At 37.3% G+C, this 23,487-nt stretch overlaps 1 protein-coding gene across 2 annotated transcripts in view; it reads left to right on the forward strand.

Moving 5' to 3' along the window:
* The window catches only part of BABAM2 (BRISC and BRCA1 A complex member 2), a 434,760-nt gene that overhangs the window by 63,346 nt on the left and 347,927 nt on the right, over window positions 1-23,487 (forward strand). For both annotated transcript variants that reach the window (XM_082671824.1, XM_082671825.1), the window contains one exon: window positions 22,260-22,354. In XM_082671824.1, the coding sequence (XP_082527950.1) occupies window positions 22,260-22,354 (95 nt within the window). The remainder of the gene's footprint in view (window positions 1-22,259; window positions 22,355-23,487) is intronic.

The raw sequence follows: 23,487 nt of genomic DNA on the forward strand, positions 1-23,487 counted from the left end.
TAAATATCGAATACTCAGTTTTATTTTATGAAACAAAAGGAAACTGAAAGAAATTAGACATGATCAAAAGCAAATTTAATGAAAATAGAATATTCTGCCTTCAACCTATTAGTCTTGCTACAATTCCTCTTAAGAGACATGGATTTGTTAGAATTTATGTCATCCTGATAATTAACTGAAGTGAAAGAATTTTATTTTTAGAGCTACAGACTCTTTGATGTCATCTAATCCACTACTGATTGTAGCAATTTCTTTAGTAGTGTCCTTGGTAAGTGGATATATAGCTGCTATCATTAATAGGAATCTTATTATTCATGAGACAGCATTGCAGTGCTCTTCAAAAAATATTTTTGTCCCAGAGACAAAACAGCTTTATTTTGTCATCTGCATGACAGTTTTATGGTACTGAAAGGAGCACTCAGTGGAATTCCTGTTTGAATTAGTTAGCCAAGCCAATATTCCTTTTATAGTGGTGATCTTTTTGAAAAAATGGAATTACTGGAATTATTAGAATTACCAAGTAATTATTGGGGTTGAGAAATTGTGGATAATGGTAGCAGACTACAATGAAGAAAAAACATGGTCCTAATATTTAAAGAAAAGGAAGGCGAGATATATTCTTAAAGTGACAGTTTAATTTTTATATTGATGTTGGGTAAGCTTCAAGAGCTGGTTACTAAACAAATGGTTTGAGAGCATTTAAAACATGTTATATCTTTAGTAGCCAACATAGGTTTACTTAGAAGCACGTTATGCCAAACTAACCTTATTTCTTTTTTGATGGTAGATCAGCTGACATAGCAAATCATTTCAGCAGAAAGCTTTTCTTGTTGCTGGTTTTAAAAAAATATTTATTTATTTATTTGGTTGCGCCGGGTCTTCGTTGCGGCAGGTGGGCTCCCTAGTTGCAGCACATGGGTTCCTTAGTTGCGGCATGAGAACTCGTAGTTGCAGCATGCATGTGGGATCTAGTTCCCTGATCAGGGATCAAAGCCGGGTCCCCTGCACTGGGAGCGCGGAGTCTTAAGCACTGCGCCACCAGGGGAGTCCCTCAGCAGAAAGTTTGACCACTCTGCTGTGATGTCTTTCTGGATATGTATGCTATTAAATCAAAAAATGGTTAAGTAGATTCGCAGTAAATTGTACAATCATTGGAAGGTCTCTGAATGAAGTACTCTAAGATTGTATTTTTGACTGTGTTTTGTTCAAGATTTTTGTGAGTGATATGGACATATTTGCTCAGCTTGTGGAGAACACAAGTTTAAAGAGACTGATACAATGATGCGTGACAGACAGATCCCAGTAGGCTGGTATGTTGGTTCAAAAACAACAGGATGAAATTTAACTGTGTAAAGTCCCTTATTTAGATTTCAGAAATTAGTTGTGTAGGTAGAGGAAATCAGTTACATGAAAAACAATCTGGGATATATAGTATGAACCAATAACGTGATGTGACTACTGAAAAAGCTAATGCAATCTTTTGCTGTATTAACAGAAACATTGGGTCCCCGGCTTGGAATGAGGTTCTTCTGCTGTGTCTATGACATAGTGGACTATACATGAGTATGGTATTGACAGTTGGGCACCACAGTGTAGGAGAAACATTATCAAACTAGTGTGTGTATGACAGAAATCACAACACATAGGCAATGCTTGAAGAAACCAGGAGTGCTAGTTTTTAAAGATAAAAAGGACTGGAAGTTGAGGCTGAGAGAGGTTAAGTAAATTGTCCAAGATGGTATCATTAGTTAATGGCGGATCCCATTCTCTACTCTTAGTTCAGTGTTCTTTCTACTCATCACAGTCTGTTCTCCCAGAAAGTATTAAAACTAATACTACCAGGTACAGGTTATTAGGAAGAGGATTTGGGCTCTGCAAAAGAGCTTTTAGTAATTGGTGTTGTTACTGGAAGAATTAAAATAGATTCCATATAACTTGTTTATTAGAGACATTGTGTATTTTAAGGGATAATTGTGAGCTGTCAGAAACTGAGCTGGTTATCATATGTGGAGGGCGATCAACTGTATTCCTTTTTACATCTCTTGTCCTGGTTAATTATTAATAACGCCCTCTTTCCCACTCTAGGGTGTCCCAGTTTGGATGATAAATTGTATGATTGCCTTCATTATAAGGTCCCTTCCAACTCTGTGTCTGCTGAATGAAGATTATTTCAACATAAATTATATTGTTTGTCATCAGAGATCAACTCTGGTGTCAATATGTGGAAGCTTTGAGAAAGTCACTTAACTTTTTTTTTGGAAAACTTCAAATGCAAAAGTAGGGAGAGTGGTATAATGAATTCCTAGGTACCTATCACCTAGCTTCACAATTATCAGTTCATGGTCCATCATGCTTGATGAGTCCTCCGTCAGCTTTTTCCCGGATTATTTTGAAGTCAATCCAGAGTGTCATATCACATCATCTATAAATATTTCAGTATGTATTGCTACGAGATAATGACTCTTTTTTAAAACATAACTTTACTATCATTGTAACACTTTAAAAAGTTGATACTAATTCTAAAATCTTTCATTACCAGGTAGTATTCAAATTTCCCTGGGTCAATGTATATATACACACACACACACACGTACACAAAATGTGCATGTGTGTTACACACACATATGTAAACAAAATGTGTGTGTGTGTTTTACAGTTTGTTTGGATACTGAGAGTGTATATATTGCAATAGACTGATGTATTATTTACAGTCATCTCATCCCTGGTCCCTCCTTCTTTCTCCTGTTTTTCCTTTTCCTCTTCATGTTATTTTTCTTTCCTATTCTCTTTCCTCCTCTCCTCCTCCTTCAGTCTTTTTTCTCTCTTCTTCTTCTTTTTTTTTCATTTTCAATTTATTTGTGAAGAAACTGGGGCATTTGTCCTATAGATTTTTTTTTTTTTTTTTTTTTTGCGGTACGCGGGCGTCTCACTGTTGTGGCCTCTCCCGTTGCGGAGCACAGGCTCCGGACGCGCAGGCTCAGCGGCCATGGCTCACGGGCCCAGACGCTCCGCGGCATGTGGGATCTTCCCGGACCGGGGCACAAACCCATGTCCCCTGCATCGGCAGGCGGACTCTCAACCACTGCGCCACCAGGGAAGCCCTGTCCTATAGAGTTTTCCCCCGTCTGAATTTTGATGATTTCAGCCATGTCATTTGCTCCTATGTTTCCTGTATGAATCAGTTTTCAAAATGATGAGTAGTTTCCTTCACATCTTCCAAAGATAACTTGATTTTTTTTTTAGTGTATCATGATTAACTCATGGTTAATTGGTTATTGATGTGTTTTAGCCCATTACACTTATTATTGTTGTTGGCGCTTGAAGTGAACCAACTTTGGCCAGTGAGAGCCTGTTTGTGATGTTCCTGAGTCTTGTCAGTATGACCCCAAAAGCCTTTGATGGCTTTCTTGCCTTCTGGCATGACCAGATAGTCCAGGCTCGTATTGTATTTTTCTCACTCCAGGCCTCAGGCCAGCGTTTTCACTCTTCCTCTCCCTCCAGGGAACAACTGCGGGAAGCAATTTCTTGTAAGAAATTGTTGCACTTTGCAAAGTTGTGTGTCTGTCTCTAGTGAGTTGCTGAGCCAGATTCTCTCAGGTCTCAAGTTACCCCTTGGTTTGACTAAGTTGGTAGATCAGGCAGCTTTAATAGTTTGAACCATTCTCCTCTCTTTGAAGTAACTTGGTTTGTTTGTTCAGTCTTTATTCCTTTCTTTGTCTTTTGAGTACAGACATGCTGCATTCCTTTTCTGCTTGTGAAATAGAAGTGGAAGGACCAGAGCCTTGTCTCATGACGCTGAACTTTAGTGGCTCAGACCAAGTGCTGAGCAAAACTGTCAGAGGTGTGATTTTGGAAACTCCCACCTAGTCATGGTTAGATATTAAACATTTCATTTCTCCAGGAGGAATGTACATTTCTTCTCTGAACAGCCAAATTTTCTGCCTTAAGTTTGGATACTTAGAACAGCAGAGCCTGAGACAAGGATTTGGGTACATATAGTTTATTTGGAAGGTGATCTCTGGAAACACAGTGAGGGAGTGGGGAAGAGAGACAAGGGAGAGGGAAAAGCCAAAAAAGGGTGCATAAATGAGTGGGTTATTGTTGTGGGTAGAGGGGGTTAAAGCCTACTTCCAGCCTTCCAACCGTGTAGAACTCCTCCATATTGTCCCAAGGAAGGGCAAAGAAGTTCTTTAGACATCGATTCTCATCCTTTGGTCTTAGTGTCATTCACTTTCAGGCCTTGTAGCCTTTTTGTCTGTTTGTCCCCCCCCCCCCCAAGCTCTCTTTTAGGCCAGAGAATGCCCTCAGGCAGACAGGTGAAATTACTTGAGCTGGGTGGCCACCGGTTTATAGTGTATGTGGGGAGTAGCAGGATAAGGAGGGGAGGTAGGGAAATGGGGAGTGGGGTTTGGGGTGGGGAAGTTGTTTTGCTCCCCAGAGACCATTTGGCCATATCTGGAGATACTTTTGGTTGTCACAACTGAGGGAGGAGGAGAGTGTTCCTGGCTGGCATCTAGTGGGTAGAGGCCAGGGATATTGCTAAACATCCTACTCATAGAGTGGCCCCCTACAACAAAGAATTATCCAGCCCCAAATGTCAGTGGGACTGAGGTTGAGAAGCTTTGGTGTACAGGAATCCAGAGCTTCAGTGAGTGCTGAGGTGGGTGGACCAGGGGGATATGTGTTGGGCACCGGCGGCATCTGCTACACTTCTCTGGATATGCTTTGGGTTTCCTACAACTCTGCTTTTGCTGACGATGTTCCCTTCATAACTTCATTTCTAAATCCTTTTCATTCTTTAACTTTTTTGTATATGTTCTGTATTGTTTCACTTTTTATGAAAGAATGTATTAATGTATTTTGTAAATTTTTTTTCTTTTAGAGTTGTTTTTGTTATCTAACACCCAGCTCAAGTGCCACTTCTTTGATGAAGCCATCTCTTATATTCCTTACTAATACCTCCATTTTCAGAATTTCCATGGCATGTTATTTTGTCCATTTAATGTGACACTAATCAGTTTTAACCTTATACTGTTTTTTTCTTTCAAATTGTTATTTTTAAAAATAACATCTATCCTATAAAAATTTTGAAAAAATTGTACGATGAACATCTGTAAACTCTTTATCTAATTTGTCAGTTGTTAACATTTTATCATATTTATTTCTCTCTTTACTCACACATGTGTGCATACGTATGCAGATATAGATTATATTTATATCTATATATCTAAATCTTTTTGCATAGCCATTTTAAAGTAAGTTGCAAACATTTTGATACTTCACCTCTAGTACTTCAGTATATATCTCTCATTAAAAGGACATTTTTCTTCTATAGAATCTCAATGCCGTTATCATGCTCAAGAAATTTAACATTGATACAATAATATTATCTAATATGTGGCTCATATTTATATTTCCAGTTGTCCATTAATGTCCTTTTAGCTTTTTTCCCCTGATCTGTGGTCCAGGGAAGGATCATCACTGTATTTACTGCTCATACCTCTTTTATTTTCTTTAATCTAGAATAGTTCTCTTACCATTTTTTTTTCCTTCACTCATGATATCTATGGTTCTGAAGACTCCAGGCCTGTTGTTTTGTAGACAACAGTTTGGTTTGTCTGATTATCTCTTCATGATTGCATTTAGCTTAAACATGTTTGTCAAGCTTTCTAAACAGGTGGTGTTATATCGTTCTCAGTGCAGTCATCATAAGGTCCATGATGCCCGTTTTTTCCATTGTTGGTGTTGCTAAGTTTGACCACATGGTTAAATTAAGGTAGTATCTGCCAGATTTCTCCATTATAAAGATACCTTTTTTTATATTGTAATTTATTAGTTATCTGTGGGTTGATATTTGAGACTATCCTGTTCCCCAACAAGTTTTTGTCCAATGGTTTTAGTATCCATTGGTTGATGCTATTCTGAATCAATAATTTATTAGTGTTTATAGTTATTTTCATAAATGTCTTACCTCTAAGATCATACCTCCTAGATTGCAAGCTTAATTGGAGTAGAATCTCTTAATTCTTATTCTGTTACTGACATGACGTAGAGTATTGTATATGCTCCATATTTTTTGAGGTATTGGGTGAATTAACAAGTAAAGGTTATCTCTCTAAAAATGAGAAAAAAAGCCTTCTTTTATCCTGCCAATTCAACCTAAATCTTTACAGTTACATACTCTTTTTTCTTAAGCTTCTTCAAGTATAGAATAATCAGTTACCTTTTTTGTGTGTGTGTGTATTGCTTCACCTACAATACTATGATTTTTTCCATAGTATCCTCCAAATGACAATGTCTCTTCTCTGTAAATGCAAAGTTACTTACCCTGTACATTTAAATCAACTTTTTTATCCATCTCACCATGATATTTAGTTCACAGAAAATGAAATGTAAGTACATAGTAGTGTAGAGGCTGTATACCTAAATTAATTAATTAACATCAGTTTCACTATGTCATGACAGTCATTATTACTGATTTGTTTAAAAATTATATTTGATACCTAACTACTTTTTAAAACTACAAAAAACAATCATAGAAAGGTTGAGGAAGCTTACTTTCTTTTTATGGTTTCAGATGCATTTTAGTCATTAAAAAAAAGTTGGTAACAAATTGTATTAATGAAACATTTTGTGAATATGCATCAGAAAATTATTAAGATTAAAATTGTCTACAATAGAATATTTATTACTCAATAAAGTAATGCTAATTCATAGCATTTGACTTAAAATATTGTTATTTTATGTGCTGAAATAAGGATACAAAAATTCAAGGTTAAAGGTTCATTTAAAGCATAGCATCTGAAGATGGGACATTATACCCCTTTCCTAATTAGCCTAAGTTTCTAAGAATCAGCAACATAGCAAATTCCCTTTGACATACCTAAGAATTATGTAGCTTAATTTCCTGACAAGTGTCTCTTTTTATAAACCACTGAAACAACTGACATGTTTTATCTGGAGAAAAGAAGACTAAAAGAAGAAGTCATTTGCAGATGATTTAGGTACTGCCATGTAGAATAATGCTTAGGGTAGGACTTCCATGAATAGGTAAAAGTGATCTGTAGGCATATATATTTTTCCTGTACAAGATAGTACTTTATCCATCGACTGATGACTGCCCAGCAACAGAATCTGCTGCCTACGAAATAGCGCATTTTACCTGGAAGTGGTCATGGAAGGTTGGGTGACCTTCTTACTTTCCCTTCATTCCCTTTGTTCTCTTCTTTCCTTTTATTTGTTCCTCTAGCTCTGTGCTGCCCAGCGTGGTCACTGCTAGCGACAAGTGGCAATGGAGTATTTAAAATATGGGTAATCTGAATTTGAGATGCGCTGTAAATATGACACAACAGATTCTGAAATCTTAGTACTAAAAATAATGTAAAATAGCTCATTAATTACCTTTATATTCATTGTGTGTTGAAATGATACTTTTGTATCTATTGGCTAAATAAATAATTAAGATTAATTAATTTTAGTTAATTGTTTTATGATTATTTATTAAATATTTATTTATTGCAATTAATTATCAGTTCTAGATAAGAAGGAATATTCTCCACCCTATCTCTCTCAGTGGTTACAATTAAAAACCCTAGAATACCTAAAAACCCTAGAATACCTAAAGAATATAAACAGCAACTACCTGAGGACTCAGAAAAATAAATAATAGCAGACATACCAAGAGGAGAGATCAAAGCTCAAAGAACGGCCCATATAGAGGTTAAAGGTTAGTTTCCTGTCCTCCCCCTCCCCCCCGCCAATTTTTCCTTTCCCATCTCCTGGTTTAGACCCTAGAGTACCCTGGATCCTGGAACTATGCAATGGACATGGACAGAAGAAGCTTCAAGGAAAACCCTTTCTCTCGGGTTAGAAGATCAAAAGGGTGGGGTGGGGGGGCTTTAAGATGGAGCTTTTTAAACTCTCCTGGCCTTAACTCAGGTAAGCTCCAGTGGTGAAACTGGACTCCTGCAGCAGCCTCTCTAACTCTTTTCTTTTGCTGCTTCAACTTTAGGGGGACACAGTCATGGGAAACACACGAGAACTTGGGAAGGCTAAAACTCCTGCTTTCTAGCCGGAACACCAGGAAAAGTCACCCCTGGGAGTCAGAGAGTATAGAGGGAAATCATGGAGAGGAAGGAGCTGGAGAAAAGCATCCTTTAATTTGTGTATGGAATTGCAGGCTTATTTTCGAGCTGCATATGTATGGAACTGGACAGAATCAATATAGCAAAGGCTTTGAGAATTAAACTGTGGTGTAGACTCTTGCCCAGGTCCCTGACTGGTCTCTGGGTAGCATACCCTTGGGGAAAACTAGAATAGCATTAAAAGGCTTTGAAAACTCTACTGCCATGTGAACCAAGTCCATAGAACATAGTTTAGCACTTTCAGTCTGAACCTAACTTCATAACTTATTTGACAACTTAAATGAACAAACTCCTTGAAAGACATAAATTATCAAAACTCACTCAAGAAGAAATAGATACTCTGAATAATATCATATCTGTTAAAACAATTGAATTCATAGCTTAAAAAAGGCAGTCTTTCAAAAATAAAACTCCAGGTCCAGACCATCTCAGGTGAATTCTACTAAACATTTAAGGAAGAAATAGCATCAGTTCTACACAGTCTCTTCCAGAAATTGAAGTGGACACAAAATTTACCAACTCATTTCATAAGGCCACATTCTCCGGGTATAAAAACCAGTCAAAGAAATACAAGAAAAACAAAACAAAGCTTATACCAGTATCCATCATTTGAAGAGAGAAGCAACTCTTCAAAAAATATCAGCAGGGCTTCCCTGGTGGCGCAGTGGTGGAGAGTCTGCCTGCCGATGCAGGGGACACAGGTTCACGCCCCGGTCTGGGAAGATCCCACATGCCGCGGAGAGGCTGGGCCCGTGAGCCATGGCCGCTGGGCCTGTGTGTCCGGAGCCTGTGCTCCGCAGCGGGAGAGGCCACAGCAGTGAGAGGCCCGCGTACCGCAAAAAAACAAAAACAAAAACAAAAAATATCAGCAGATTGAATCTAGCAGAACAAAAAAATGTATTATGACCAGGTGGGCTTTATCCTAGGAATAAATAACGTGTTCAACATTTGAAAATCAATCAATGTTATTCTCATTATTTACAGACTAGTACAAGGTAAACTGTATGATCATATCAATAGATGCAGAAAAAACAAAATCTGTTCATAACAAATACTTTTAGCAGAATAGGAATAGAAGGGAATTTCCCCAACCTGAACCTGAAAAGACATCTACACAAAACCTAAAACTAACATCATACATGGTAAAAAAAACTAAATGCTTTCCTCCTAAAATTGAGAACAAGGCAAGGATGTTCACTTTCACCACTCCTGTATAACTTTATACTAGAAATTGTAGACAGAGTAGTAAGGCAAGTAAAAGAAATAAAAGGCATGCAGATTGGAAAGGAAGAGATAACACTGCCTCTGTTTGCCTCTGTTTGTGTTCTAGTGGGAAGTGACACAGGAAACTGTTACGGAGTAGAAGAATCTCAACCCTTTGATATGACATGATTGTTTATGTAGGAAATCCCAAGGAATTTCTAGAAAACTCCTAGAACTAATAAGTGAGTTTTCCGTGGTTGTAGGATACAAGGTCAACACAGGAAAATCAATCATATTGTTTTACGCTAGGAAGAACAATTGGAAACAGAAAATTTAAAAACAGTGTTGTTATAATAGCTACTCTCTCTCAAAATAAAATACAGTAAATAAAATGGAAAGAAAAAAGAAATAGTTATAAATTTAATAAGATATGTTCAGGATCTATATGCAGATGGAAGGAATCAAAGACCTTCGGACTTCCCTGGCGGTGCTGTGGTTAAGACTCCATGCTTCCACTGCAGAGGGCACGGATTCCATCCCTGGTTGGGGAACTGAGACCCTGCATGCCACGTGGCATGGCCAAAAAAAAGGAATCAAAGACCTCAATAAATGGAAAGACGTATCATATTGATGGATTGGAAGACTCAATATAGTTAAGTCATTTTTCCGTAAATTAATCTATAGTTTTAGTGTCATTCCCATCAAAATCCCAGCAGGATTTTGTAGATATTGGTAAGATGATTTTAAAATTTATTTGGAAAGGCAAAGGAATTAGAATAGTAAAATAATTTTGGAAAGAGGAACAAAGTTGGAGGAATCAGACTACTAAATTTTAAGACTTATCATCAGGGTGGTGCCGTATTGACAAAAGAATAGACATGAATCAATAAAATAAAATACAAAGTACAATAATGGAACCACATAAATATGGTCAGTTTATTTTTCACAATTATGAAAAAAACACTTCAGTGGAAAAAAGGGATAGTCTTCTTAACAAATGGTGCTAGAGTGATTGGGCATCTCTATGCCAAGGGAAAGTAAATAACCTCCATCTGTATCTTAAACCGTGTACAAAAAGTAATGAATCACGTTCTGAAATGTAAAATTTCAAGCTATAAAACTCTGAGAATAAAATACAGGTAGGAAGTCTTTGTAACTTGAGTTAGTTAGGCAATGAATTCTTAGATACAGCATCAAAAACACAGTCTGTAAAAGAAAAAAGTTGATGAATTGGATTTCACCAAAATTAAAACCTTTGTTCTGCTGAAGATGCTGTTAAGAGAGTGAAAAGATAAGACACAGTGAGAGAAAATATTTGTAAATCACATATCTAACAGAGGACAAATTTCAAGAACATATAAAGAGCTCTCAAAAGTCAATAATAAGAAAACAAACAACTGAATAATAAGCAATGAGCAATAGATTTGAACAGTCTACCAAAAAAGATATACAGATAGCAAATAAGCATGTAAAAAGATGCTCAACTTACTTAGTCATTAGGTAAATGTAAATTAAAACCATAATGAGATGCCATGACACACCTGTTAGAAGGACTAAAAACAACAAGGACAATGAGAACAACAAACTGACCAGTCAGTTGGTGAGAATGTGTATCAGTTGGAACTCTCATGCATTGTTTGTGTGACTATTAAATGAAACAGCCATTCTGGAAAAGACTTTGGCAATTTGTTTTAAGGTTAAAGATACACTTTTTCATATGACCTAGCAGTTCCACTCCTAAGCATTTACTAGAAATGATAATCATTTTTCTAGAGATGGAAATTTTGTATTCATACAAAAACCTGTACATGTATGTTTGTAGCTGCATTATAAGACTGGAAGTAACCCAAATGTCCTTCATTGGGTAAATGGATAAACAAACTGTGGTACATCCATACGATGAAACACTAGTCAGCCAAGGAAAGGAACAGACTATTCATACATGCATTTAAATGTATCAGTACACTTGGCTGGATTTTAAATACCTTACTATATGATTCTAAATATGACATTCTGGAAAATGTGAAACTGAAGGGACAGAGAACAGATCAGAGGTTGCCAGGGATGAGGGATGGTGGGAAAGTTCAACGACAAAGGCATAGCATGAAGAGATTTTGGAGGGTGATAGAATTGTTCTGTATCCTGATTCTGGTAGCATTTATACAAATCTATGCATGTGAAACTACACATATGATAAAACTCATTTAACTACACAAAAAGTACATTTTACTGTATATAAAATTAAAAAAAATAGTTAAAAATGTAATTTCATCCTTTTCTTTTTACTCTTTTCAAGTTGCTACTAATAATTTTTAAATTATGTATATGGCTTGTATTATATTTCTGTTGCACAGTGCAGCTTAGGTACTGGAAATGCAAATAAGGAGTACATGTGGTCTCAGTCTAGAGACAGGAATCTGACAGAAGGAAGTCTCATAAGGAAAGGAGGGAAATTTAAATGATCTCAGTTTAATCTACCCCCACTTTCATTCTTTCCTCTACAGATAATTTTTGAGGGCCTGTTTCATGCAAATTATAACAACTTTCAGATATAACTCTTTATAGTCTCTTTTTCTTAATATAGGAAAACAAATTTTACCTCTTAAGGCAAAAAAATGTGCTGTACAGTGGAATCATTGGCGGTATCTCTGAATTTGTGGGGAAAACAGTGTATGTTTGAGGCATTTGATAAGTTTCTTCATCATATCCTTGTGATGGATGTTCAGGTTTGTAGGGGGTTTTTTTTGCAAAATTTTAAGATTTATTAATTATTGATGCTGTGTAACTGAACATTTTTATTTTTTTCTGCATTTAAAATATTTCTACATATTTGAAATACTTCATGTTTTAAAAAGATATCAATCAATTAAAAAAATAGTAGACATAGATGGTAGATAGACAAAAATGATAGATAAATGAATAGTGATATGGGCATAGACTAGATCCTAGTACTTCATTCAGCCTTTTACTAGTCCTAAGCATTAGGGACTCCTGTAAACTTCAAATAAATAATCCACAAGTGTACAAATGTTGTAAGTTACAAAGTGCTTTCGAATTTATTATTTCATTAGAACTAGACAGCATCCCATAACGTATGAAGAACAATGATTTTCATGACTTACATTTTTTTCAGATGAGGTAAATGAGGTTCAATGAGTTTCAATGATTTATAGAAGGTTACACAGATAATATACTGTGAAACTGTTACTCAAATCTAACCCATTCCCTTGCCAGTCTACCCTATAGGAAGGAGTATGAGGAGGTAGGGGAAGTTTTTACTACCCTGTCTTGCTGTCACCCAATGGATTGGGGAAGAAAGGGGAGAAGGGAACTGGGTACACACACTGAACCTCAGAGGTGGGCGTCTGCTTCGTGCATGGGATACACTCTTGATCCTGCAGGCCTCCAGTACGTGTCTTTTGGTAGAACCTGGGCAGACAGTCCCCACAGACGGCATTAGAGGTAGCTGTACAGTTAGCCTTCTGGGTACGATTGATGACGGCACAGGTGATGCAAGTCTGACATCTGTGGTGGCCCCAGCTGCTTTTGTATCTGAGGGGAGGGCAGGCTGTGCAGTATGCATCTCCACCTTCTCCATAACCACAATCCTGCTAGTACTGGAGGTCTCCTGCAGAGGTGGGGAGGCGGCTGTGGCTCACCGCGGAGACAAAGAAAATGGCAGCGGCAGTTCTGGGGAGGACTCATTGGCGCGAGCCCTCCCAGAGGCTGCCGTCAGTCCCAGCCAACAGCCTGTTGGCTCCAGTGCTGCAGGTTTGTAATATTTGGGGGTAAGTATTATTGTTTGAATGATTGCACCCAAGAGGTACTGATAATTGAACTGTGGCTGCCAGAGAGGGAGTTTCCCAGAAGCACGGTTAGCCAGTCTGTGTATAACTTCAAAGTGAGGGTGCCAACCCTAAACTGGAATAGAACCTAAGAATATTCTGATGGGTTGTAAATAGAGAGGTGAATCTAACAAGATTGAGATGTAATAGGGATAAATTTAAACTCCTGAAATGGCTTCCGAAATTCAGGTATCCAAGTTAAGAATGAGGGATATATGGCTTAGCATTAGTGTATATGTAAAATTTTGGGGCTTTTAGTTGATAGGACGCATAATATGAGTTAACATTGATATGGCTGCCAAAAAAGCTACTTCAGTTTGCAGTGGTATTTATTAATAGAAGTTTAGTATCTAAAATGAAGGCATGGATTTTTTTTTTTTACTCGATTCTGTGTTCCTTAGAGCACACCTGGAATCTTGTGTTTGGTTCTGGGTATTACCCTCTAAGAGGACTGTTGACAAACTGGTACACATGCAGAGAAGAGAGAGGAGACAGTGATAAAGGAAATGGAGACCAAGTCATAAGAGGAATAGTGAAAGAAACTGGGATATTTAACCTGGTCAAGAGGTGACTCATGGTGGGGTTGAAAGAGAGGTCACAAGAACTGCCTGCAAAGAATTGAAGGGCTCTGATATTAAAGTGAAACTACACTTGTTCCATAAATTCCTAAGAACCAGTAGATGAAATTTTCAGAGAAAGATAGGTTGCATTTCAGTGTAAGGAAACACTGTCAAGAGTTAGAACTAACTTTTGGAAATAAGTTAACCTTTTCAAAATCTTTTGTAAAACTGTTGCTTAAACCTGCCTTTCTGTTGAAAATCTCCTTCAGCCTAGCATTTCCACAAGACTCTTGTCTGACCCTTACTTCCCATAATTGGGAGTTTCAGTAAATAATCATTTTATGTAGCCACTGATAGGAATAATTCTTCCATCATTGGCAAAATACCAGTTATATACCATTTGAATTGCTCCTTTGAAACTCTGTTTTCCTGGCAGTTATTTAAGCTTAAGATAGACAAAAGAGCACTATACTATAAGAATAAGGAAAGGAGCTTGTGGACAAGCTGTGTTCCTTCTGTAACCGGGGAGCAGGACATGTGGCCCGCTCTGTGGATCTGGTGATTGGGCCTTCCTGAGATGGTGTTGATATGCTCTGAAGAGTGTCGGCTGCCAAGGCACAGCATGTAAATAAAAACTTTTCTAGCACCGACTGTGATTTCTATGAAGAATTGTAGATGTGTGTTTTCAAAGAGAAGTTTTCCTGCCCCATTGGTCCTACAGTGGTCGTCTGTCAATTTTCAGGGAATCATGAAAAATAACACTTGAAACCGCCATTTAGTTGTTAGGTGTTTGTTATACTTCTAGCCATTCTAGGTGTTTTGTTTTTTTACTTTCTTTTCTTTGTTTCTTTCTTAACCTCACCTTATATCACCTCTGATCCTATTTTTATTTCTTTGTTCTCTTGCCTGCTCTTCCTTTTTATGAAAAGTTGGAGTAAGCAGTATCCTAGTGATCTGTACTCTGTGTTTGTATCATCTTCTCCAGGGTGAAATAAAGGAAATGCGATGTTATTGCTCTTCTCCATGATTTGTGTCAGTCTTTTTCCACCATCTCTGCCTTGAGGTCAGGGACTATGTTTTCTACTTCCTAGGTAACTCCCCAGGTGTCTCATATGTGCATCTGTGCATGGTGGGTTTTTAATAAATGTTCTTGTCTGATTTACTGACCATTCTCCCTAGCAAGAAAACATTGCTGCATTTTATTCCCAAGAGGCTATAGAGTATTAAGGTAGAGTGTTTTAGGAGTTCTTTGAGGTTGAAAGTAATATTTTGAGAAATTATGAAATGTAAGAGTGTGAAATTCTGAAAGATATTTGTTTCTTTGTTTTGAAAATTATTTGTATAATATTTTTACTATGTGTAATATGGTAATCTCTCTCTTTTCTTTCTCTCTAAAAGGATCCTTTCAGTTGAGGGTGTAATAATTGGTATACATTGTTTCCTTTAAAAATTTATTGCATATTTAAATAATTTTGGCAGCTTTAAAAAATTGTTTTAAATCAATGAAAATTAAAAAAAAATTAACACTCCCCAGTACTCTCCTTTAAAAGGACCCATTTGGGGAACTTCTTGAAAAATAAAGGTCTTTGTAAGTATTCATCTTATAAAAACATTCTTTGCTTTTAAAAAGGACTCATTGCAGAGTTTCTTTAAATGGAGAACTCTCCAATTGCATTTTCAAGATGATTTTATTTATAAAAAATAATTTACTCATAACCATCGAGTAAACACTTTCTAATTTATTTGTGTTTAAGTTTGGATTAAAATGGGATGAACTTTTGCATCACATTAAAAAAACAATGCCTTTATTGAGATATAACTCACATACCATGCAATTCACTCTTCGAAATGTACAATTTAGTGGTTTTTAATACATTCATGAAGTTGTGCAACCATCAACACAAATTCCAGAACATTTTCATCTCCACAAAAAGAAACTTTGTGCTTGTTAGCAATAACTCCCCACTCCCCCCTTTCCAGGCCCCTGGCAACCATTAATCTACTTTCTGTTGCTATGGGTTTACATATTCTGGACATTTCATAGAAGTGGAATTACACAACAGTCATACAATATGTGGCCTTTTGTGTCCAGCTGTTTTCACTTAGCATAAAGTTTTCAAGGTTTATCCACATTGTAGCATATATCAGTACTTCTTCTTCTTCTTTTTTTTTTTTTTGCGGTACGCGGGCCTCTCACTGTTGTGGCCTCTCCTGTTGTGGAGCACAGGCTCCGGACACGCAGGCTCAGCGGCCATGGCTCCCGGGCCTAGCCGCTCCACGGCATGTGGGATCTTCCCGGACTGGGGCACGAACCTGTGTCCCCTGCATCGGCAGGCGGACTCTCAACCACTGCTCCACCAGGGAAGCCCCTTCTTTTTTTTTTTAATAGTTGAATAATATTCTATTATATGTATATACCACATTTTATTTATCCATTTATCAGTTGATGAACACTGAGTTGTTTCTTTTTGGCTATTGTGAATAATGCTGCTACAAACATTCATGTGCAAGTCTTTGTGTGGACATACGTTTCCATTTTTCTTGGATATATAACTAGGAATGGAATTGGTGGGTCCTGAAGTAACTCTATGTTTAGCATTCTGAGGATTGCCAAACTATTTTCCAAAGCGATGGCACTGTTTTATATTCTCACCAGCACTGTGTGAGGGTTCCAGTTTCTCCACAGTCTCACCAACACTTGTCATTATTTGTCTTTTTGATTGTAGCCATCATAGTGGGTCTGAAGTGGTATCTTTTTGTGGTTTTGATTTTCATTTCCTTAATGACAAATGATGTTGAGCATCTTTTCATACGTTTATTGACCATTTCTGTATCTTCTTTGGAGAAATGTCTATTCAAATCCTTTGCTCATTTTTAAATTGGGTCGTTTGCCTTTTATTGTTGAAGTAAAAGGGTTCTTTATATTCTGGGTACGAGTCCTTTATCAGATGTGTGATTTGCCAAATCCTAAATCCAAACTTTTTCCCATTCTGTGGGTTGTCTTTTCACTTTCTAGATATTGTTCTTTGAAGGACAAAAGTTTTAAATTTTTATGAAGTCCAGTTAACCTACTTTTGTTGCTTGTACTTTTGATTTATCATCTAAGAAAACATTGCCTAGTTATGAAGATTTACTCGTATGTTTTCTTTGAAGATTTTTATAGTTTCTGCTCATACACTTAGGTCTTAGATCCATTTTGAGTTAATTTTTGTATATGGTATGAGTTGGGACTCAAGTTCATTCTTTTGCATGTGGCTATCCAGTTCTACCAACACCATTTATTGAAAAGACTCTGTCTTAGTCTGTTCAGGCTGCTATAACAGATTACCACACACTGGGTGGCTTAAAAAACAGATGTTTATTTCTCACAGTTCTGGAGGCTGGGAAGTCTGAGATGAAGGTGCTGGCAGAGTCAGTGGTAAGGGTCTTCTTCCTGGTTCATAAACAGTCTGTCTTTTTGTTATAACCTCACATGGCAGAAGCGGGAGGGGCCTCCTCTTGGGTCTCTTTTATAAGGGCACTAATCCCATTCATGAAGGCTCTGCCCTTATGACTTAATCACCCACAAAGGCCCACCTACAAGTACTGTCATACTGGGGATTAGGTTTCAACATATGAATTTTAAAGGGGCACAAACATTCAGTCTATAACAGACTCTTTTATTTAAAATTTTTAAAAAAATTGTGTAAAATATATATAACAAACATCTCAGTAGTGTTAAGTACATTCACGTTGTTGTGCAATCTCCCTAACTCTTTTCATCTTACAAAACTGAAACTCTATACCCTTTAAACAGCAACTTCCCATTCTCCCCTTCTCCCAGCTCCTGCTAACCACCATTCTCCTTTCTGCCTCTATGAATTTGACTACTCTGAGTACCTCATATAAGTGAACTTGTACGGTATTTGTGTTTTTTATGACTGGCTTATTTCACTTTCCATAACGTCCTCAAGGTTCATCCATATTATACCATGTGTCAAAATGTCTTTGTGTGTGTGTGCGCGCGCGCGTGTGTGGACCATTTTTAAAGTCTTTATTGAATTTGTTACAATATTGCTTCTGTTTTATGTTTTGGTTTTTTGGCCGCAAGGCATGTGGGATCTTAGCTCCCCGACCAGGAATTTAACCTGCACCCCCTGCATTGGAAGGCGAAGTCTTAACCACTGGTCTGCCAGGGAAGTCCCAGAATGTCCTTTTTTAAAGCTGATTAATATTCCGTTGTATTTGTACACTGCATTTTGTTTATCCGTTCATCTGTCGATGGACACTTGTGTTGTTTTCATTAGTCTATCGTGAATAATGTTGCTGTGAACCTGAGTATAAAAATATTTCTTTGAGACACTAACACTGATTTCACTTCTTTTGAATATATACCCAGAGTAGAATTGCTGGGTCATATGGTAATTGTATTTTTAAATGTTTGAGGTACTGCCATATTGTTTTCCATAGCAGCTGCATCATTTTACATTCCCACCAGTGGTGCACAGGGGTTCCAGTTTCTCCACAACCTCGCCCACACTTGTTATATATTCTCTCTCTCTTTTTTCTTTAATAGTCATCCTTATGGGTGTCAAATGATGTAAAACTCTTTTTGCCCCACTGAATTGTCTTGGCACCCTTGGCAAAAATCAGTTGACTATAAATATGAAAGTTTATTTCCAGAGTCTGAATTCTGCTCCATTGATCTGTATGTCTGTCCTTATGTCGTTACCACACTGTCTTGATTACTGTGGCTTTGTAATAAATTTCGAAATTGGGAAGTGTGAGTCTTTCAACTTTGCTCTTTTTCAGGATTACTTTTTGGCTATGGTGGATCCCTTGCATTTCCATATGACTTTTAGGAGTGGTTTGTCAATTTCTGCAAAAAAAAAAAAAAGCCAGCAGTATTGCATGAAATCTGTAGATTAATTTAGGTAGTATTGCTATCTTAACAATATTAAGTCTCCTGATCCATGAACATGAGTTGTTCATCTTCCATATATGTAGGCTTTCTTTAAAGTCTTTCAACAATGTTTTGTAGTTTTTAGAGTACAAGTCTTAACACTTCTTTCGTTAAGTTTATTCCTAAGTATTTCATTCTTTTTGATGTTGTAAATGGAATTATATTCTTAACTTTATGTTAGGATTGTTTGTTAGTAGTGTATAGAAAAGCAGTTGATTTTATACATCTATCTTGTATCTTGCAACCTTGCGAAACTTGTTTATTAGTTCTTATAGTTTTGTGTGTGTGTGTGTGTGTGTGTGTGAATTCTTTAGGGTTTTCTATATGCAAGATCATGTCATCTGTGGATAGAGATAAGTTTAGTTTTTCTTTCCAATCTAGATGCCATTCATTTCTTTTTCTTGCCTAATTGCCCTGGCTAGAACCTCCAGTACAATGTTGAATAGAATTGGCAAGAGTAGATATCCTTGGATCAGATTTCTAATGTTTAGTGGTTTGGAAATACGTATTACTGACAGTGCTCCTTTGAGAACTTGAAAATCCAGCTTTGTGTCCTCCTGTAGTAACAAAAGTAATAAAATTTCTTCAATTGGAATTTAGCATGCTATTTATTTTTTGAACATCAAGGCACAATAGATTCTAGCTTGGCTTTTTCCAAAACTTTAATGCCTCTGTTCTATTAACCTATGGGTATAGTTGAGTAAGAATGAGTAATCAGTACATTTATATTGCCTTTGCCTCTTAGTCTTGGCTTGGGGTAATGCTTTATAGTTAGAACACTTGAAGGAGGTTTATAATTTGTAATAGATATAGTTAAAAACCAGGGGTAATGATTGTGGTAGGGTGAAGGAGAGGTAGTGATTGTACTACTTTTGATCATTTAATTCCATACCCAACTTCTGAAGAGTATATTTTCTTGTTTAGATTTATTCCCTACAGAAAGTGGTGGAAGTAACTCTTCCATACTTTATTCTTTTTTTTTAAAATAAATTTATTTATTTATTTTTGGCTGCGTTGGGGGTTTGTTGCTGCGCGCGGGTTTTCTCTATTTGTGGTGAACAGGGGCTACTCTTCATTGCGGTGCGCGGGCTTCTCATTGCGGTGGCTTCTCTTGTTATGGAGCATGGGCTGTAGGCTCATGGGCTTCAGTAGTTGTGGCACACAGGCTCAGTAGTTGTGGCTCGCGGGCTCTGGAATGCAGGCTCAGTAGTTATGGCGTACGGGCTTAGTTGCTCTGCAGCATGTGGGATCTTCCTGGACCAGGGCTTGAACCCGTGTCCCCTGCATTGGCAAGCAGATTCTTAACCACTGCACCAGCAGGGAAGCCCTATTCTTTACCAATTCAGAGAACAGAACTTCTTTCATATATTGAGCATTTCTTGAATATATTCTGTATCTATTGTACTTTGCCCTGTTGGAGAAGACATGAAATAAGAATAAGAGCATATTTATTCTCTGAATGCTTACAATATATTTAGGAAGATCAAGTATATGTACTTACTTTGTACTGCTGTGTATTTGTGCTGCAGTGTATATGTTCTGTCCCCCTCACTAAATGTAAGCTCCTTGAGGATAACCGTCTTTGTATTGACATAGCATGTATCATAGTGCCTCACATGTACCATGTGTTTATTATGGATTTTTAAAATTAATGGAGCTACAAAACCAATATAAGTCTACAGTTAAATACTCACTGAATGGCATAACCAATCAGTACTGTTGAATTTCAGAAGTAACAATGATCATTGTGTACTGGATTTATTAGGGAAGGCTTCATGCAAGAGAAGGTAATTAAGAGGGCTCATAAAGGATGAGTAAGAACTGAGAAAGGGGAAAGAGCATTTCAACTAGGTGTCATAGTTTGGAGGTTAGCGAGTGGATCATGTTGATGGGAATAGAATATTGGTATCGGCTTGTAGATAGGGAGAAGGGTGGATAAATAAGGAACATTGTATTTTGGAGGCCTTAAATGCCAGTTTGAGAAGTTTGCTGTTACTCCATTTGACATTAGAGAACCATTGAAAGTTTTTGAGCTAGGGTGTTTTGGGGCAAAGCAGTACTTTAAAATTTACTTTATGATAGTATGTAGTATGGGCTGGATGTATTGGGAGACCATTTAAGAGGGTATGGTAATAATTCTTCTAGTCTGTTGAGTCCTTAAAAACAGAGTTTTTTGTTTGATCTTTCATGCCCAGCATAGTGCCTAGAGGAGAGTTCAAATTTTTGTTCTTTGGATGCATAACTGTATGGACTAAGCCATCTGGGCCTGGGTTGAGCTGTTAGCAGTAGGAAATATGCATATGAGAAACATTTTGGGGAAAAAATTGAGATGACTTGTTTTCTAAGAGTATAAAGGGTGTGGGTCAGTTCAAAGAAGACATTAAAGTTTCAGCATGGGTGATTAAGGAGTAGCAGTGCCATCCCTAGAAATGGGGAAGTCAGTTAGGGGAAGAAAGGAGTGAGAAAAGGGATAGTCACGAGCATGTTTTTAGACTTGTTGAGATTGAAGTTGAAATACACAGTACACAGGGTTAGAAAGGCTCAAATGAAAACTGAATTCTGAATGTTTGAGTTTAGATGTCACTATGAAGATATTATTGTTTGAGCAGTAAAAATGACTGGACTGATCCAACACTATGTGTGTGTATGGGTACAGAGGTTGTGTGCATGTATACAAGTATACACACTCTTATACACTACAACCCAGTGTGTGTGTTAGATTGTGGGTATACTAATCTGCTCGTTGGTGTAAGTGGAATGATGAGGGCTGATTCTTGGGGTGAGCAGAGGGGAAGAAAAGGAAGCTAAAGAAGGAGAAAGGAGAGGAACAGAGAGGTAGAAGAACTTATAGTACAAATTTGTCAAGGAGCTTTTGTAATTTATCTTATGCTTCAGTGTAATACTTTCGATAGTAATAACACTATTACTAACAATAGTAGTACTCCTGTATGACTTGTTGAGTGCTTACCGTATGCCAGACACCTAGCTAGACATGCTATCTCTTTTTACCCTCACAACAAATCCGTGATGTCAGAACTATTATATCCTCTTTTTACTGATGAGGAAACTGAACTCCAAAGAAGTTAAAACTTGCCCAAGATGACTTGAACTAATAAATAATTAGGAGATCCTGTGGTTTTTAAATCTGACTTTTTGGACTCCAAGCCAAATGTTCTTTCCATTATACCAAAGGTTTGTGTGTTTAATTTCTTCAAGGCAAGGACTTTATCTTTAGAAAATCAGTCCTTGATAAAGGCTTATTAGTTAGCGGGCAGTGACTGGACAGTAACGTTTCCTATTAATAAAATCTGCATGTACTCTGGATGTCGTTGCTTCTACTTTTCTACATGGGTATTTATAGTGTATTAGGAGGTAACACTTTCTGATTGCATGCTGTGAATGTTAATTTAAAAGAAGATATCAGTTCTTTTGTTTCTGAAAGTGCTTTTCAGTATTTTTGTTAAACTAATATAAACTTCTTTTAGAAGTTTTTCTGATGCACTCCCCAGATCGTTCATACATTTGCAAGGAAATAAGAAGAGCCTGACATTTTCTTTTATTTCAGGGGATATCATTTTCAATGCCCAGTACCCAGAGCTGCCTCCCGACTTTATCTTTGGAGAAGATGCTGAGTTCCTGCCAGACCCCTCTGCTCTACATGTGAGTACTGCAGGCCTGTTTGGATGATCTCTGTTTGCTGAAAGGAGAATCAAGTTAGCTTTTGACAATTCTTTAACAGATACATTTGCTGAACACATGGATTTTTTTCCACCCCTTTTTTCTCTGTCCTGTGAAATAAGTGTAACTCGTTATGTGCCAAAATAGTTAAGAGATTTTTTTTCACTGCAGTTTTATTTTCAGACTATTTTGAATTAATGAAAACCTCTAGCATATTGGTTAAAATACATTTACTTCAGCTGAAGGAGACATGTTGAAAACATTTTCTTTGTTTTAACTTAATATTTCATGCCTGCGATCAATTTTCTAATGTTTACTAACACTTCATCACGGGGCTTGTTAGGCTCTTCAGGCTTGTTTCTTGGCTCTTCAGGAGGCCTTTTTTTGTATAGAAGTGAAAGTGGCAAATTTGGACTTACATCTGCATTTTCTCAGTATTATTATCAGAAGGGTAAAGACCAGATTAAGTGTTCTTTATTAAGCAAGACCAGAAACTTTGTAGTTGAAGTAAAATGTTTCTGGATTTAAAGCAGAGAAAAGGATGGTAGTACTTGTCAGATCACATGTGGTTTGTATAAAAAGTGTTTTTTTCATGGCTAGTGGGGAAAAGCATGTACCATTTTGTTTAAAAGGTCTGACCAGACAAAATGTCTCTCTTTTTCCCTTCTCAAGTTTGATTTTGCTATGATGCCTATACCATAAGAGAGGTTCTATTATTGTTCAAAAACTTTGTTCTTAGTTTTGTTTTTTGGAAATTTTTTTTTGTCTCATTGAAGTTTTGTAATTAAAAGTTTGAGGGGGCTTCCCTGGTGGCGCAGTGGTTGAGAGTCCGCTTGCCAATGCAGGGGACACGAGCTCGTGCCCCGGTCCGGGAAGATCCCACATGCCGCGGGGCGGCTAGGCCCGTGAGCCATGGCCGCTGAGCCTGCGCGTCCGGAGCCTGTGACCCGCAACGGGAGAGGCCACAACAGTGAGAGGCCCGCGTACCACAAAAAAAAAAAGTTTGAGGACTTGCTTTGAAATCTTGTCCCCCCTCCCTTTTTTAAAAGGGAAGTATTAAACAGGAAGTACTAACCCAAACCTAAAGAATTATCTTAAATTTTGGAAAACAGCTG

Source organism: Grampus griseus (assembly GCF_964374135.1).
Source record: "Grampus griseus genome assembly, chromosome: 15".
Classification (NCBI taxonomy): domain Eukaryota; kingdom Metazoa; phylum Chordata; class Mammalia; order Artiodactyla; family Delphinidae; genus Grampus; species Grampus griseus.